Raw genomic sequence first — 16,223 nt, 5'->3', positions numbered from 1 at the left:
TGAAGGTCTCCCTCCTAAGGCTGTCACTCTGAAGGTCAGGGACACAAACTCACTGTCCCCGACACGTGCCTGTGGGCCTTCCACACTGTTCTCGTGTTCCTACACGTCCCCTCAGATTTCCCATCCCCTGGCCTCTCTGGGCTCCGTCCTGATTATCTCCCCAGATCTAACTTCCCAGTCACAGAGTCTCTCCTGGCCGCGGCTAACCTCCTGTTGACCTCAGCTCTGAGCTGTAAATGTGGGTTCTGCTTCCCCTTTCTAGAAGTTCGCTCACTCCTTTCGAATCTCCCTGATCGTTCTGCACAGTTCCCTGCGCCTGCCCAGATCTCCATGTTCCTGCTCCACACACCTCAAATCGTCCCTTTGTAGTTTTTATCATAACATTTCCATGTTTCAGGATTCTCGTGTTCTACTGAGTTTTCTTTATTCATTAACTCCTTTACTGTGGTACCGGGCATGCGATCCAGGTCCCTGTGGCTGGCAGGTCAGAGTTTACCAGCCAGCTACACGCCCCTGGCTCTTTTCCATTTAAACTTTATTTACCTTTTAGTTCTCGGGAATTTTACTCAGGGAAGTTTTTCGGTGGAGCATGAAGGTGGACTCCCTCCTAGGAAAAAACTGTGTTTGCCCCAGGGGGCTGTTGGTGACCACCCATCCAGGCGCTTTCCCTCTGAGTTTTTGGGGTATTCTGAGCCACCTGGTAGACGAATTCTAGCTGCGGAGCTGAGGGTTGAATTTTCATCCCACACTGTAGACGCGATATCACTCGGGTCTCTAAGCAGTAGGTTGGAGAAGTCGGTTTTCTTCACAAGCCTCTGCTGGGAGACTGGGGAGCCCCAGGGGTGCAGAGGGCAGATGAGAATGTATTTCTATTTCATTGCTACGTGAGGGAGAGCTGGACTGACCAGCAGGCAGGGCGCCGTCCTGTGGCATCGTTTGCCGTCTCTCAGTCTGGGGCCCCCCGAGGCCAGGGTCACAGCACTTGGGGATCCCGGGGGAGCAAAGCTGGAGGGCTGCCCTGCGTCCGGCCCCTGGTCTCCAGGGCCGAGGGGACTCCACACCTCAGCATTCCGTGCCCCTGCCTCCCTGCTGATGTTAAGAATCTTCAGACACGGACATTCGGGCCTTGTCATTCTCAGCAGCAGGGCCAGCGGGCAGCTCGCCTGCCACACTTCCACGGTAGTCGCGGTCATCATCAGTGCTACACTCTGACAAACAGAGACTGGATGCAGTCTCAGAAGCACACAGCACCGGGCTGAATGCACTCACTTTCTAGTGCTGAGTGACAAGCTGACGCACACTCAGTGGCTGAAAGCGACACACGTTTATCACTGGGTAGGTTAAGAGTCATAAGTCCAGGTGTGGCTCTAACTGGAGCCTCTGCTTGGTCTCAGAAGGCTGCGATCAGAACGTCATGCAGTGTGCGCTCTTATCTGTAGGCTGAGGATCTCCCAGGCTTGGGCAGGGGCTTGCAGAGTCCACTTCATGGGCGCAGTGGCAGAGACACAGGCTGCTCTTGGCTTTGGCTCCTAGAGATGACACTTGTGCTTCCCACAGGCCAGCCGTGACCCATGGAACACTCCATGCACCTGATTTCTCTGATTTCGCCTTCAGCTCAACCCAGAAAGCGCTGCCTCTGCAGGGTTCATTGAATCAAACCTCCAGGTCAGTCTCCTCACTCCCGGTCAGCTTTGTGTCTAGAGGTCCCTCCGCCAGGGTTCAGCTGACTGACGGGAGGTGGGCATTCTGCAGAGCTGTCTTTCTAACCCCACCTGCCAAGCTGAGATTATTCCTGTTATCCCATCAGCCTCCCATTGACTGCCAGGGTCCCTGCGGCTCCACAGAAGGGAACACTAGAGGCCCAGGCACGATCCTGCGGCTCTCCCTTTCTTGTCACTGTGACTTTGAACAAAATGAATCAAACACTTAAAACTCAGGATATTTCCTAGTTCTCAATTTTAATACAGAGAATTTGACAAAACGGAGCCCATAGCATTTACCTGAGCCCATGTCTGCAGCTGACAGCATGAGAACACGGACTGGATAGGTTATTAAAAATAAAACAAGGTTTCCTGTGGGGCACCCACAATTCTGGTCCAAGTTCGAGGGGGGCCACCTTGTTATCATGGGCAGAGTCTCAAGAAAACCCAGAGCTCTATGCAGGGAAGGCAGGAAACACAGTTAGAGCTAGACTGGCCTTAGTCTCAAAGCTCACTCTTAAGACAGTCCATTAACCCATCCATCCACCAATCCACGGACAGCACGGGTAGATCAACCCATTCGAGAGGGTGGGTACAGCTTAAGTGAGCTCTTAAAGGGCTCACCTCTCAATATCTCATGATTTCAGCATAAGTTTTGGAGCAAACCATAGAATCACCCCCAAAGCAACCCTCAACAGGAGCTATGCAGCTGACATCTTGGCTTGTCACAATCTGCCCCATTCTCTATTCACCTCAATTTGGGGCAGGAAAATAATTATTTCCTGTCATTACACTATTTGCACACTATTATTTCCCTTCTACTAAAGAGGCCAGGAAAGTACTTCAGGTATCTACAACTCTAGGAAATTTCAACAAACAAAACCAGACCAAGATGACTGCATCTTCCAAGAAGAGTTACTGAACAGTCACTAATTCTGCGCATGTGCTTTAGGCAGTGTGATAACAGCCGCAAACTCAGGAACAGGAGAGGTCCTCCCGGGCCTGGTTGGGGCGTCCCCCATAGGTTATGGAGATCATTGGGGCCGCTGATCAATGAGTAAGAGCCGGTGAGATGTTACCAGGTGGCCGCTTTCTGATTCGTCAGTTGAAGTCCTACCCAGTAATCCCGCTCCACCACATTCTTGCCCCATTTTTGCCCCTTGGCTGCTTCCACTTCAGTGGCAACCTGTCCAATCCCTGTCGCCAGCCTGCAATAATAAGCAAGGCCCGCCAGCGGGCGCCAAACTCTCTCCTGCCTCAGGGATTTCTGCCATCAAGGCATTTTGTTAATTATTGGAACAATTTTAATATTTATCATGTGGATGACTTATGAAAAACCCAGTTACCACCATTAACATCGTTTTTGAACAATGAGAGACTCTCAAGGCATGAGACATAATTGGCAGTACGTATTAAACTCACAAAACCAGTTAAAACATCAGGTTAACCCACTGGCAACTTAGGTGCAAGTATGATTCTGGACGCATAACGCATATTAAATGTTGAATGAATGATCCAAAAATGGGAAAGGAAAAAATTGTTGAGGTCAAATAAAGAACAGCTGTTTGTGGATACAACAAACACAGAAACATATATAGATGATCTGTGTAGATAGGACACAGAAACCTCAATAGCTTAACAGACACACACCTTATCCAATCAGAGTGCACTCACATGTATTTGGCCAATGTGAATCACAATAACTGTTACAGTTTTCACATTTGTGAGTATAAATAGATTACTGGGAACCTTTTATACGTTACTCAACAGAGATCTCCTGAAGTAAGAATCAAAGGAATAAAGCCTGTATCCCTGTGACAGCAAAGAGAGTTATTAAAGCAAAGACAGCCTGGTGGAGGCTGGGAGGAGAGAGTGGGCATGATGGGCGGGCGGGAACACGGCCACTAGAGGGGCAGAGGAGGAGCAGGAGGGAGAAGGGCTGAGGGGGCAGAAGATGGTGATGGAGAGCAGGAAACCCCCCCCCGGGACATGGAGTGGATGTTGGCAATGTGGTGCGAGGCAAAAAGGCGTGGGCTGCCCCACATGCCTGAAGGAGGGAGGAACTGCCCCAAAGCAAAGAAGGCCAGGACCCTGGGATCTCAGGCCTGTCACTGCTAAGGTGGCAGGGAGTGTGGCGCCCTCTGGCGGGACTTAGTGGTTATTGCAGGCTGGCAACACAGTTTGGATACATGGCCTCTGAATAGGAAGGGAAAATGGTGAGTTGCAGTTGTCACTCCAGCAGGGAGTGCGGGGAAGCGGGGAGGGAGGAAGAGGGACACAGAGAAACAGAGAGATAGACACAGAGAGACAGAGAGAGAGAGAGAGAGAGAGAGAGAGAGAGAGAGAGAGAGAGAGAGAGAGAGAGCAGAAGGAAAAAGGCCTTCATTGAGGGCACGAGTGGCCTACTGAAGACAGGCAGGCACCCTCTGGAAGGTTTGTGGAAGAACCTCAGACTTTATTTGTAATTAGACAGGGGGCGGGGTTCAAGAGGCTGGCGAAACCACATGTTGGCAGCTGATTGGAGGAGCATTTGCGCATGCTTGAAAAAAGGTTGGGTTTCAGGGAAGTGGGGGAGCTCCTTTCCAGGGAAAACTTGTCAAGAAGCAACAGAAGATGCTAAATTCTTGAAGAGTGAATGAAAGGTGCTGAGAACCAGAGCACAAGGCCAGGAGACCAAACAGCAGGAGCATGGCTCAGCTCCAGCCCCAGACAGAAAGCTGGGAGCACACCCAGGCACCGCAAGCAGGCAGGAGGAGCAGCTATGGAGGAAAGTTCTGACGCTTCTGTATTCTCAGTGAACCCAGAACACAGTCGTCTGCTGAGAATGAGAGGGGGCAAGCTATGACGCCGGAACAAAGGTCAGGTGGAAAGTTGTCCTCAGACTCAGGACTCATCTCTCTTTTTATTCAGCGTTGTGCACCTTATTTGTAGAACCTCAGTATCTCTTTTTTACACAGCACACCTTTTTAATACAGTGGTATCATTTTCACTCAATGCATTATACAGTAGGGTAATGTCATGCTGTTATTTATTACAGTACTACATGTGAGAGTCATGCAGATAAGAGCAGAGTCATCAAATTGACATTTCCATTGACTATTTTTTGTTCTGAATACTGCAATGTGCATACTACTTACAATTCCTCATTTAAAAACCAATTCATCTGACAATCTCGGTACAGAAATGCCACTTGGTCATAAAAGCAGGAATGCCTGTATTCCCTACTTGGCTGTGTAACCTCAGCAAGCTTGGCAGTCAGCAGAGCTTTGTAAAACTAGGCAAGACAGGCATAGCCTACATTCCCTTGCTATAACTGAACAGCCCAGAAGGGGTGATTTACAAAGAACAAGGGCTTATTCCCCTCACAGTTCCGGAGATCCAAGACCAAGGTGCTGCATCTGGAAAAGGCTTAAGTGGTAGGGAGTCTGCAGAGTCCCAAGACAGCACATGACTTAAAAAGAAGGCATGACTTAAAAAGAAGGGTGCTTTCTTGGGCACCTTCTCATCACTGAGACACAATATCTGACACCAGGAACAAAGGAGGAGCGGTTCACCTTGCTCACAGTTTTAGGAGGTTTGCATCCATGCTCTGCAGGCACGGTGCAGAAACTGCATGGTGGAAGGGCTGGCTTCAGGGGAAAGCTGCTCACCTCCTGGCAACCAGGAAGCAGATCTGAGAGACAAGCAGGGCAGAGATAAATCCTTCCGGGTTAGGCCGCCAGGGACCCGCCCCTTCCTCCCTGCCCCACCTCCTAACAGGAAGTCAGCCACAGCACCCTGTGAGCCAATCAGCTTCCAAAAGCCCCACCTCAGAGTGCCTGAGTGATTTAGAGGGTCGTGCTTGAGCTGAACCATAAGAGACAGTCAAGCCGGCTTTTGCAACTGTGGGCACCTGGTAACACCCAACTGAACTCAGTCATCATGGTGCTGGGTGTGGAAGGCCCACTTGAGCATTGTTGTCAACAGCATAAGAGAAGAACCTGAGGGTAAGAGGGTGTGCTGTGATCCCCCTGAAGCAGTTTGTCACACTGGTTTTCCTGATAGGAACTCAGCTGTTCACACTGTGGGAAGAGCTTGGGAATCTGCTGTCAGTGAGGATGGCTGCAGTTCTCTTCAGTGGAGCTCTAGAGGGTCCTGACCTTGAGTGTCACCTCCTGGCTCCAGGGCAGATCCCTCAGCTGCTGGCACAGACCCTTCCCCCTGCTGGTGCAGACCTTCTAGCTTCCACCACTGACCTTTGGGCCTTCCCAGTGCAGACCCTTGACACAGACTTGCATGAGGCACTGCCATGGGCTCTAGGGCTCCAGTTGACTTCGGGGGATATTGCTGTGGGATCCAGGTGCTTGGCTGGATTCTTTGGGTCTCTAGTGTGTGGACAGACCTCCCACACTTTTTTTAAACTTTTACTTTTTTATTTTGAAGAGATTAAAACAAAACAGCAAACAAATCAAGCCAATGAGAATGATACTGAATTGCAAAAACAAGATTAGGAAATAAACAACAGTCACTATGTTGCACAGTGTTTTCCTCCACATAGTTGCTCGGACTACCAGACACAGGCATGCAACATTAATCAAACAACATAAGCACCAAGTAGTTTCTTTACTTCAGTTGCTATCATTTCGGAAATGTCGGGTGTGTGTCTTCTAATCTTTTTTGTGTCTGTGTGTCCTGGACTTGTTCTGGGTCTGCTGGGGGTCTGAGACTGTACCTGCTCCTTAGTCCTACACTTTCCTGTACTCCTCCGAATCAGCTGGTCGCTGAGTCCCCATCGTTTCCTGCAACGGCTGCCTGTCCTGCAGTGCAGGGGATTGGGCTACCTGCCTGGGTCCCTTCCATCCAAAGTTCCTGGGGTGGAAGAGGGGTGCGGGGTGTGGTTTCTCCTGTTGAACTGGGAATATGGTAATCCAAATATTGTAATCCCTTTCTTAGTCTTCCTCACCATCCAAAAAGTTATGCTTGTCACCCCATTGAAACGTTATTGGAATCCCAGCAAATTAATTCCAACCCACCACCTCCAGTGCAACCCACAGTGAGTGTAAAACCAAAGGTAAGGGCAACCAAGGGGTCCTAAATCCAATATTGATGAAGATACGAAGACCAAGGCCTGATCCAAGGCCTCTCCCAGAACTTATTATCTTGTGAAAAAGGGGTGGCCTGAGGATGAGTGACAGTGAGGACTAGGACGGCTGGAACTGCCATGTGAGTAACCCAGCTAGCTAGCTAGGTGGGTAGAAAACCTCTTTGCAAAATGCAGGGAGACTGACTGCAGAAGGCCCAGTCTGCTAATTCAATGAAGGTAGCAACTGAATGGTTTTGGAGGCTGTTGCTTCAGTTTCTGATATGTAAACGTTTGTGCCCTAGGGACTCATGGCCTCTGTACTTTGAGGCTCTAGCCAGGTGACATTCCTGGAGCTGACTGGCTCTGCCATCCTGCTGTGCTTATCTGTTATAGAGAGAGCACTGTGCCAGGAAACGGGAGATGTTTAGAGAGGACAGTACCAGGACCTGGCTAGCCTTATTACAATGCTTAGAGCCACTGGAAGAGAGAAGCAAACTCCATCTCAATAGATGGAAATAAGCCTCAGTACAATCAGTGTGGCAGCAGCTGTCCTGCATTCAAGGGGAGTCCCTCACACTGTCTCCTACTTCTCCTCCAGGCCCCAAGTGGCAGGCTCACGGCAGGGGCGGGGCAGGGTTGGCTTCTTCCTGCCTCAGTCCTGTGCATTTGACATTTGGGTGAATATTATAAAATAATCCTACAAATTGTGTTGCATATTGAATCTTTTCCCTACTGTACCTGGAGTAGGCAGCGTGAGGGAGAACCTGCCCGCCATGGTCTGTGCCCCATCTCCACTCTGCACAGGCCTGTGAGGGCTGCAGACTTCTCAGGCACCTGTTTCAGACTTAAATGCTTTTTCACTGTTTATACTTTAAATCACCACACAAAGGTAAAACTGACTGAATGCCACTGTGTGCCTGTAATTCCTGTCTCCCTAACCACAGTGCAGGCGTGACAATAGTCGCTGCATTCTTCATTTCCCGCAGAGCCCATAGGAGTGGCAGGCCTTCCTCACACATGGTGGACAAGGAGGGGTGTCGGGGTGTCAGTCAGCAGCCAGAGCTCCGGGTTAGGTGTGTCTACTGAAGGCATCAGCCACCCTGCCTGTCTTAGTCACTTTGCTTGTCACTGGGATGCAATAAGTAGCACCCACAGTTTAGCAGAGGAGAGGGTTAGCTGGACTCCCACCTTCCTGCAGCTGGCAGGCTCCAAGGCAGGACAGCAAGAAGAGGGGCCTGGTGGAGGAGAGCTGTGCACAGCCAGGGACAGGAAGCAGAGAAGAAAGGAGGGACTGGGGGGAAGAGTTTAGCCCCAGGCTACGCCCACGGTGCCCACCTCTTCTGACCAGGCCCCTACCTAACAGCAGGTCAGCTAGGAGCCCCAGAATCCAGGCCCTTCCACAGCTCCCCCTATGAGCGCAGGAGCATTTCTGTTCCCTCTGCCTTCACCCCAATCTAGGTCTTCAGGCGCCAGAGAGCACAGAAGAGACCCGTACCCCGGAGGCACAGGGGTGTCTTCATTTCTGACTTGGCCCTTGTTATTTCTCTGCGCTTTCTCTCCACTGGCCTTGTCCTGGCCTTCCTGTGGAAACATCTCCGTTTATGAACTTCACTCTTTTGTGATTCTGGGCGAACCTGGCTGCCTGTGTGTTTGTGCAGGGAACACAGATGCATACTCTCACTCCATGTGCAGAACTTTACTCGAAGCTTTTGTTGCCAAATCAACTTGTCTATCAACAGAAATACCCCCAAACGGAAACATCACTGTTGTCCCCTGCTCAGAGTTGCTCTAGGTTGAAACTCTGGATCCACATTGCATTCCGGGCGCTAAGACTCTGGTCCTCCCTGGCTTTGCAGTGTACCCCAAGCCTCTCACCTTCTCCTGCACCACACACAGCTGCTCTGGGGCCTCCTGACTGCTCACAGTGAGGGGCAGCTCACCTCGGCCTCGGATGATAATCAAGACCCCTGTTTCAGCTCTAGCCAACACCTCAGGGCAAGTCCCAGGAAAACTGCATAACTTCTAAGAGTTCTTCTGTTTATGTTAATACTCTTTCTATGGCCATGAGAAGAAATATCTGTGCTTTTCTAGACTGTCCAATTGTTGGGAATTTTCCTCCTGCTTTTGCCAAACTCACAATGGCAAAGCTGGCCCTGGCCTCAGAAGACGGCTCAGTCAGCCCCTGAGAGGTGGCTGTTTCGCTGCTTTTGGACAAGGCTGTCCTCTTGTGTCTGCAGCTGTCCTGGGAGTGCAGGACGGAGACCCACAGGTCCACAATGCTTCCTAAGATGAGAGGCAGCCGAAAGACCCAGCCTGGGCCAGGCGTCCACAGCCCAGAGCAGCCCTGCAGAGCAGGCGTCACGCACAGGAGCAGCCCTCGCTTCTCTGCTGTCCCTCCTGCTTTCTCACCGGGTCTCCCCAGAGCACTGTGTGTTCATCACAAAACTCCTGATCGTGGTGCTTCTTGGGAGCTCTGTGCCCACTGATGCACCAGGGACCCTGGTGACCATTGAGGGCAGAGTGGAGAGTGGGCACATATACTGGGTGTACTGGCTAGGCAACGCCCCAGAGGTCACCAGGAGACTTGCCTTCTGGGCTGCACTTATCTCTGACATCCTTTTAATCTCTGGGTGTCTTGAAATTACAAAAGGCTTACTTCCTTTTTTTTTTTTTTTTTTTACTTACTTCCTTTTTCTGGAAGTGCTTTCACTGAGCAGAAATGTTTTGCTGAGGTAGTTTCACTTTCCTGCTGCATAAATCCATGAGGAACACCAGCATGCAGTGCCCAGGTGAAAGGCACAGGCCTTCGGGGGACTCTCCTGCCTCAAGCAGCGAAGCAGGTTCAGGCTCAGCAGAAGCTCCGCTCTCCACCTGCTCCTGTGCGGACCTGGGAGGGCAGGGATCTCCTGCTGCACTGCTGCGTGCTCAGCCTCTCTCCTCTGAACCTGCTCTTCTCCCGCCAGGCTCTTGCATCTGGTGAGTGAGAAAACTCCTCGGTCCCCGGTGACTGTGTTAGTTGGTGGGCAGGAGGCTTCCTGGGTCCCGGTGTCCTGATGAAAGAGTTAGGTCAAGACACAGCCAAACGTGTGTGAGAGGAAAGGCTGAATGGATTGTAAAGAAAACAGGGCAGGGACAGAGTCAGTCCACAGGGAACAGGCGGCAGTTTGGGTTTCCTTTTATACATGTGGGACAGTAGCGCTCTGAGCTTTGGGGACCATACTGATTACCATTGCTGTTTCCATGGTGATGAAGTTTATCAGTATTGCATCTTGTACTATACCATAGAATGTCTACTGATCACTTATTGCAAAATGTCTTTTTTGTTCTTGTCACCAGTCAGGTTACTCTCTTGTCTCAGGGAATCTAGTCCTATATTTTCAAAAGAAACTTAAGGAATAAAATTGTCAGCTAACTGAAGTCCTACTGTAATGTAGGTTCAGTGGCTGGGTCTTATAAAGTTCCTCCTGTTGTTGTGGGTAGTGTTAGTGGACCAGGAGCAGAGGTGCTGCATGGCTGGCTGCCTGGTTTTAAGAATAAATGACCTTGAAGGATGTGTTTCTTTTGTACTTTGGAGGTTTTTATTTGTTTCATTGGTTTTTTTTTTTTCTTTGTGTGTCTTTTTATTCTTATCAAGAAAGGATGTCACTGTGCAGGTCAGGCTGGCCTTCAACTCACTCGTAGCCCAGGCTGGCCTTGAGCTAGCAGCAGTCCTCCTGCCTCAGCCTCCTAAACGCTGGGCTTAAAGGTGTGCACCACCATGCCTGGTTCATCTTATATTTCAAAGTCCTGATTTTTCTTCCTTTGAAAACTGTCCTAAAGGACTGGAGGATGTAAAAAACACTGAACATTCCATATTGGAAAGATGTCTCTTCATCCCAGAGCCAATGCCATGTGAGACAAACCTCCTTGCCACAGTGAATCACTACAAGGGCCCACAGCAGGGCACTGAACATTGCCTGCAGTGGCCTTGATTAAGTCAAATATTGATGGATCAGAAATGTGCTGAATTTTAGAGGAAAACTTGGGTTCTATTGAGTTCCTAGGTTACCTGGTGTCCTGTGTCTATTTTCACTCGAAACTCCCGTGTGATGTGAGGAAACTGACTTTAATCCAGCTGCCTGGTGCATTAGGACCACAGAGATTCCTGTAAGTGTCCAGCTTTCTTCTCAAACGGGCACCTGCCTTGTGCTAGAGACCCAGCCTGCGTAGACTTCCCATGGTGTGGCAGTCTGTCTGGAAGTCCTCTGTACCTGCAGGACCTGGCTTGTGGGGTTCCTTGTGCAGAATGAATCTCTGCCATGTTCCCTGCTGAGTTCTGAGAAAAGCAGTGAATTGGTTCCCATTGCTGCTATAGCAACTTGCCAACAAACTTCCTGACTTCGAACAACACAGCTTCAGGTGTAGCAGCAACCAGAGCTGAGGATGGAGGCAGGATGCAGTCAGATGTGGATGTCCCTCAACAAGAGAATGGCAAAGGACAACGCAGTCTCCATGTGTAGTGGGCGCCACTCAGCTGTAGAAAACAATGGAATTCTGTCCTGTGTGGCTCCGTGGATGAGCTCTGAGGACGCCATGAGATGGGCCAGGAAGACAAATCTGTGCGTTCTCCTTCGTGCAGAAGATAAAAGTTGATATCAAAGAAACAAAGAATAAAACCCAGATGCTCCAGGCTGGGAAGGAGAGAGGGGAGGGCCAGTGTGTCCCTCAGCTCTCCATGGTGACAAAATCATCAAGATCCAAGTGCAGAGAGCAAAGCCCCCTGGGGACTCCTGCATCCTGGCTCCAGCCCTGGCCCATCCGCCTGCTGCTCTGAGCTTGTGGCGGGGCCTCTCACTGTGGGGACCACATAATGCAGATTCCTGAGCCCCTCATGTTGCCTCTGATGCAAAGATGGAAAGGAGGAGGGGCAGCACCCTGCATCTCCCCCAGGACACACAGCAGCCTGACTTCCATCCAGCCCCCTCCCTGCAGGCCCACTACTGCCCAGGAGGACAACAGTGCAGGACAAGGCCACCAACATGAGGGGTCCAGGGAGCCTCAGGCTCCAGGTGGAACAGGACACAGGATGGGCGCTCCTGTGGATAACGCAGTTGACAGGGAGTGGGGTGGCTCTTCAGTAGCACAGAGGGAGACTGTTGGAACTCAAGGTCCATCAGAAACAGCCATCAGAGAGGATTCTCGGGGTTTCCCAGCCAGGCACTGGAACGTGTTTGAGGTGATTTGTGGATGCTCATTGCTTTGACCTGATCACCGGCCTTATACACATGTGCAGAAGTATCACCCTGCAAATCATACATGTGTGCAATTATTCAGTGTTGTGATTTTTAAAAAACCAATGTTGTCTTTTCTCGTTCTGGAGGTCAGCAATCAAGAACAACTTTCTGAGATGCAGCAGGAGGAGGGCTGGCTCCTGCAGGATCTGGGCCCATGTGCTTCGAAGGTCTCCAGAGGCTTCAGTCCCTGAGGCCTTGGCTCCAGCCTCTCTCCAGCCCCGAGGCTCCAACCCCACCAGTACTTCCTCCTCTCTCCGCTCCTCTTGTCTCTGTTCCTCCCATCTGAAATCCCAGCAGGATTCCCTCTGGCACTGAGCCCACCCGGATAACCTAGGAAGCTGTAGCATCTCAAGATCCTTCCTTGTTCACATCACCTCACCCTCTGTGCTGTGTGAGGTGATGTGGTCCTAGGTTCAGGAGTGCAGGACGCCTCTGCCTTTACAGGCTGCCACTCAGCCTTACAAACCACCCAGACTCCCAGGAGACAGAAGCTAGCCACATGAGGTGTGGGGAGGCTCTCCTGCAGCCAGGGACACCAAACTCATCCAGGGAAGCATGCAGGGAGAATAACCGGACTCAGTGTAGACTCTCGGGGTCCCATAGACATGAGCTGCTCTTTGCTCAGCCCCAGCTTCTGTCTGGATGCTCCACTGTCTGTAACTCTGTTCTCTCCCTTTTTGCAGACATATTGGAGCCAGCTGCCATGAGTGACTTCTTCTCACACTTCCTGCACAATTTGAATGAAAAGGACTTCCTGAAACTCACTAATGACTTCATGTCACACTATGTTAAATTAACACACTATGTTAAATTTGATAAGACCAAAGGCATCATCTCTCCTGAAAAACTCAACAGAATTGAAGACTCCCTCCTTGTGGGGAATCTACAGGCTGCGGTGGATGCCATTCAAGAAATACTCAGTGCGGCAGAAAATGCTGCCCTGGAGGTGGCTGTGATCGGGGAGTCGGGGACAGGCAAGTCCAGTTTCATCAATGCCCTCAGAGGCCTTGGTCCTGAGGAAGAGGGGGCGGCTGAGGTTGGGGTTGTGGAGACCACCAGGGAGAAAACCCCCTATAAACATCCACAATACCCCAACGTGACCTTCTGGGACCTGCCTGGGACTGGGACACCCACCTTCGGCCCGGACACTTACCTCGAAGCAGTGGGCTTTGCCACATTCGACTTCTTCATCATCATTTCCGCCTCCCGCTTCACCTGCAATGATGCTCTCCTGGCCCGGAAAATCCAGGAAGCTGGGAAGAACTTCTACTTTGTGAGAAACAAGGTGGACAATGATTTATATAGTGAGCGGAGAGGCAAGCCCCAGTCCTTCCAGAGGGAGAGAGTTCTCCAGCAGATCCGAGACAACTGCCTGACTAACCTCAGTAACATAGGAGTCCCGGACCCGCGCGTCTTCTTGGTCTCCAACTTTGAGCTGCATGACTTTGACTTTCCAGGTCTGCAGAGGACGATGCTGGAGGAGCTTATTGCTCACAAGCGCCAGGTGTTTGTGCTGATGATACCTCCAGTGTCGGAAGCTTCCATTGAACTGAAGAGAATTATCCTCAAGCAGATAATATGGCTGGACTCTGTGAAGTTGGCCGCTGTGGCCTTCATCTCCTTTGGGTCCATCTTCAAAGTTTTTGATTTGCCTGAACAGGAAGAGTGCTTGAAGTTTTACAAAAAATACTTTGGTTTGGATGATGAGTCCACTGAAGAGAATGCCAAGAAGCTCCACACATCTGTGCAAGACATCAAGGGCGAACTCAGGTGCTTGGATTCCTCAGCTCTACTGCAGGATGACAGCACAGAAGCAAAGTCCTTTGATGAAAAGTTTTGTGCAGTGACTGGAGGTCCTTTTTCTTCTATCATCCACATCAGGAAAGCCTACTTTATACGCTTGAAAATCCTCGATGCAGTGGCCCAAGATGCTAAGGTCCTATTGCATAAAACCCTCCATGCTCCCTTCTGACAGAATGAGGTAGAAGCACTGTGCCTGCCCTCATGTACTGGAAATTGGACCTCTGGGCTGATACTGTCAGGAATCAGGGTCATCCCAGCAGCCCTGCCCCAGTGTCCCTAAGGTAGAAAAAACCTCTGATCCACAGAGCCAGGCAACAGCTTCCCATGGTAACTCACGCTGTGCATAGGTGATTTGACCACACCCTGCCTTCTGCATGCTTTAGTCTGTTTTGATTAAAAGCCAACAGTATCTCAACCTCTGCTTCAGCTAATCTTCAAGTTTTTGTTCGTGTGTTTATTTGTTTGCTTTGCGGTGCAGGGACTGAACCCAGAGAGGGCCTTGTGCATGGTAGGCAGGGCTCTGCCTCTGAGCTCCAGCCCCAGCCCCTGCTCTCCAAGTGTCCCCAGGTAGTCCCCATTTCCTCAGGCAGTAGCACTTTGTGACACTCACAGCCGAGGTTATATACTGTCATTTTATGGCTGTGTTCTCAATCACCCTGTTAATGCTCTCTACAAAATGGAAACATTATAAAATGATTAGTAAAATGTGTGTCATTGGAAAATACAGCCAGAAATAGACTTTGATACCACACTCGTGTTTTTGATGCACATGTAATGAACACATGCACATAGTGAAATACTATTTGACAACAAAAAAAGATCAATCTGAGACTTGAGTAGAGAAACGGGTTCCCCGAGAATGTAATGTGAAGTGAGGTGAAAGGGACTCAGAAGCTTAAATCCTGCGGTTTCTCTCATTTGAGTCTTGCAAAGTTCAAATAAAGAGCAAAATAAAAGAAAGACAAATGCAGCAGAGAGAGCTTTTGCAATTAAGAAGGGGCCTGAGATACAGGGGCTGAGCTGGGGCGCAGGGAAGGGGGTGGAAACAGATTCAGATGTGTGCTGTGCAGAGCTAACCTCCCACCGTGCATACAGACATTGTACGCTGTAACATGAAATAAAGGATCATAATGAGATTGACAATAGTACAAGTAACAGTAACCACAGTAAGGAAAGCAGGGAGAGGGGATCTGGAGGTACAGGGAGGAAGGGGGGTGGGCAGGATAATAACCAAGACATCTCCTGCCATGCACCTCCTCCCAAGAGGAATGTAACCTTCACATACTGTGATGTGCACTGATAAAATAAAATACGATTCTAAAACAGAAATGGACTTGGCTGTCTTTATTCCAGCCCGAGGTCTCCTTTCTGGGAATTCCTCTACGCTGTGTGGCCGGGAGTCTGGGGAATGTATAAAGTGAAGCTCAGCAGAGGGGCGAGGGGTGACCCACCAGGGAGTTTGCAAGGCAAAGCTGAATCCCGTGGGCAGAAGAAGGGAAGCTGCTCTGACCTCGCTCAAATTCTTTATCTCACACCTGTGACATGGGACACTGCAAAACTCCAAGCGGCCTCCCCAAAGCTCAGGGACTGTCACTCTTCCTGTCATGGTAACAGTCTGCATGGGCTCTTTGTCTTCTGAGCACTGGGGGACGCTTCCCCGTGTGACAGCTGTGAGTGCCAGACAGGGTGCATGAGCCCCACCTAGTCCTGCAAGCTGTCCCCAGAGTTGGGGGCCCTGACACACACAGCAGGGCACAGAGCAGGCCGAGGCCTCCTCCACCCTCCCTGCCCACCACTGTGTGGACACAGACTGGGTGAGAAGGGAACCGGCTCTCTGCGTGTGTGGACAGAGCTAAGCTGCCTGGTGCTGTGTCCTGTTCTACGCATGTGCCCATTACTACCAGGGAGAGTGCTCAGGCCAGAGGCCAACAGCGCTCACAGTTTTAGCAGAGATCAGTTTCATCCCAGGTTCCCTTAGAAACGGCACAAATGCCAGTGACCTGCACCTTTTGGGGGTGACAGTGGGGAAGGATTTTGTTGCCTGCGTCTCTGGACGCTGTGTCCTCCCAGTGACCTTGTTCTGTTTTGGCCAGAGTGCAGCTGGAGCTCACACAGCGGGGCTGTGGCTGTTTGCTCTGAATGACTTTTCCTGCCTCCCTTTCAGGCTGCCCAAAATCCTCCTAATATCACAAGTTAGAGCAGGGGCCTTGCTTCATTGATAACAGTACAAACTTTGGGGGAATCAGCACAGATTTCAGGAAGAAGTGCAATGGTGTTTAGCCTGAGGGGCTGGTAAAGGTGTAGCCCCAGCCTTAACAAAGGAGAGTGAGAGCCAACAGGAAGGACTTCCCTCCAGGAAGCTCAGGGCAAAGTGCTCAGACTGGC

At 50.5% G+C, this 16,223-nt stretch overlaps 1 protein-coding gene across 1 annotated transcript; it reads left to right on the top strand.

The window, feature by feature from the left end:
* Positions 1–9,462: 9,462 nt before the first annotated feature.
* On the top strand, positions 9,463–15,167 carry LOC134471588 (interferon-gamma-inducible GTPase 10-like). Its single transcript, XM_063230670.1, has 2 exons — positions 9,463–9,738; positions 12,719–15,167. The coding sequence occupies exon 2, from the start codon at positions 12,739–12,741 to the stop codon at positions 14,005–14,007; it is 1,269 nt and encodes a 422-aa protein (XP_063086740.1). The 5' UTR covers positions 9,463–9,738; positions 12,719–12,738; the 3' UTR covers positions 14,008–15,167.
* The last annotated feature ends 1,056 nt before the right edge of the window (positions 15,168–16,223 follow it).

This window comes from Cavia porcellus, unplaced genomic scaffold, assembly GCF_034190915.1.
Source record: "Cavia porcellus strain 051 isolate PalLab524CR breed Dunkin Hartley unplaced genomic scaffold, mCavPor4.1 scaffold_19, whole genome shotgun sequence".
NCBI lineage: Eukaryota > Metazoa > Chordata > Mammalia > Rodentia > Caviidae > Cavia > Cavia porcellus.
This window is presented reverse-complemented; position numbering and strand designations above follow the sequence as displayed.

Bases quoted from the DNA above. Each gene is read 5' to 3' on its own strand.
- LOC134471588 (XM_063230670.1), top strand. From the start codon at position 12,739: ATGAGTGACTTCTTCTCACACTTCCTGCACAATTTGAATGAAAAGGAC.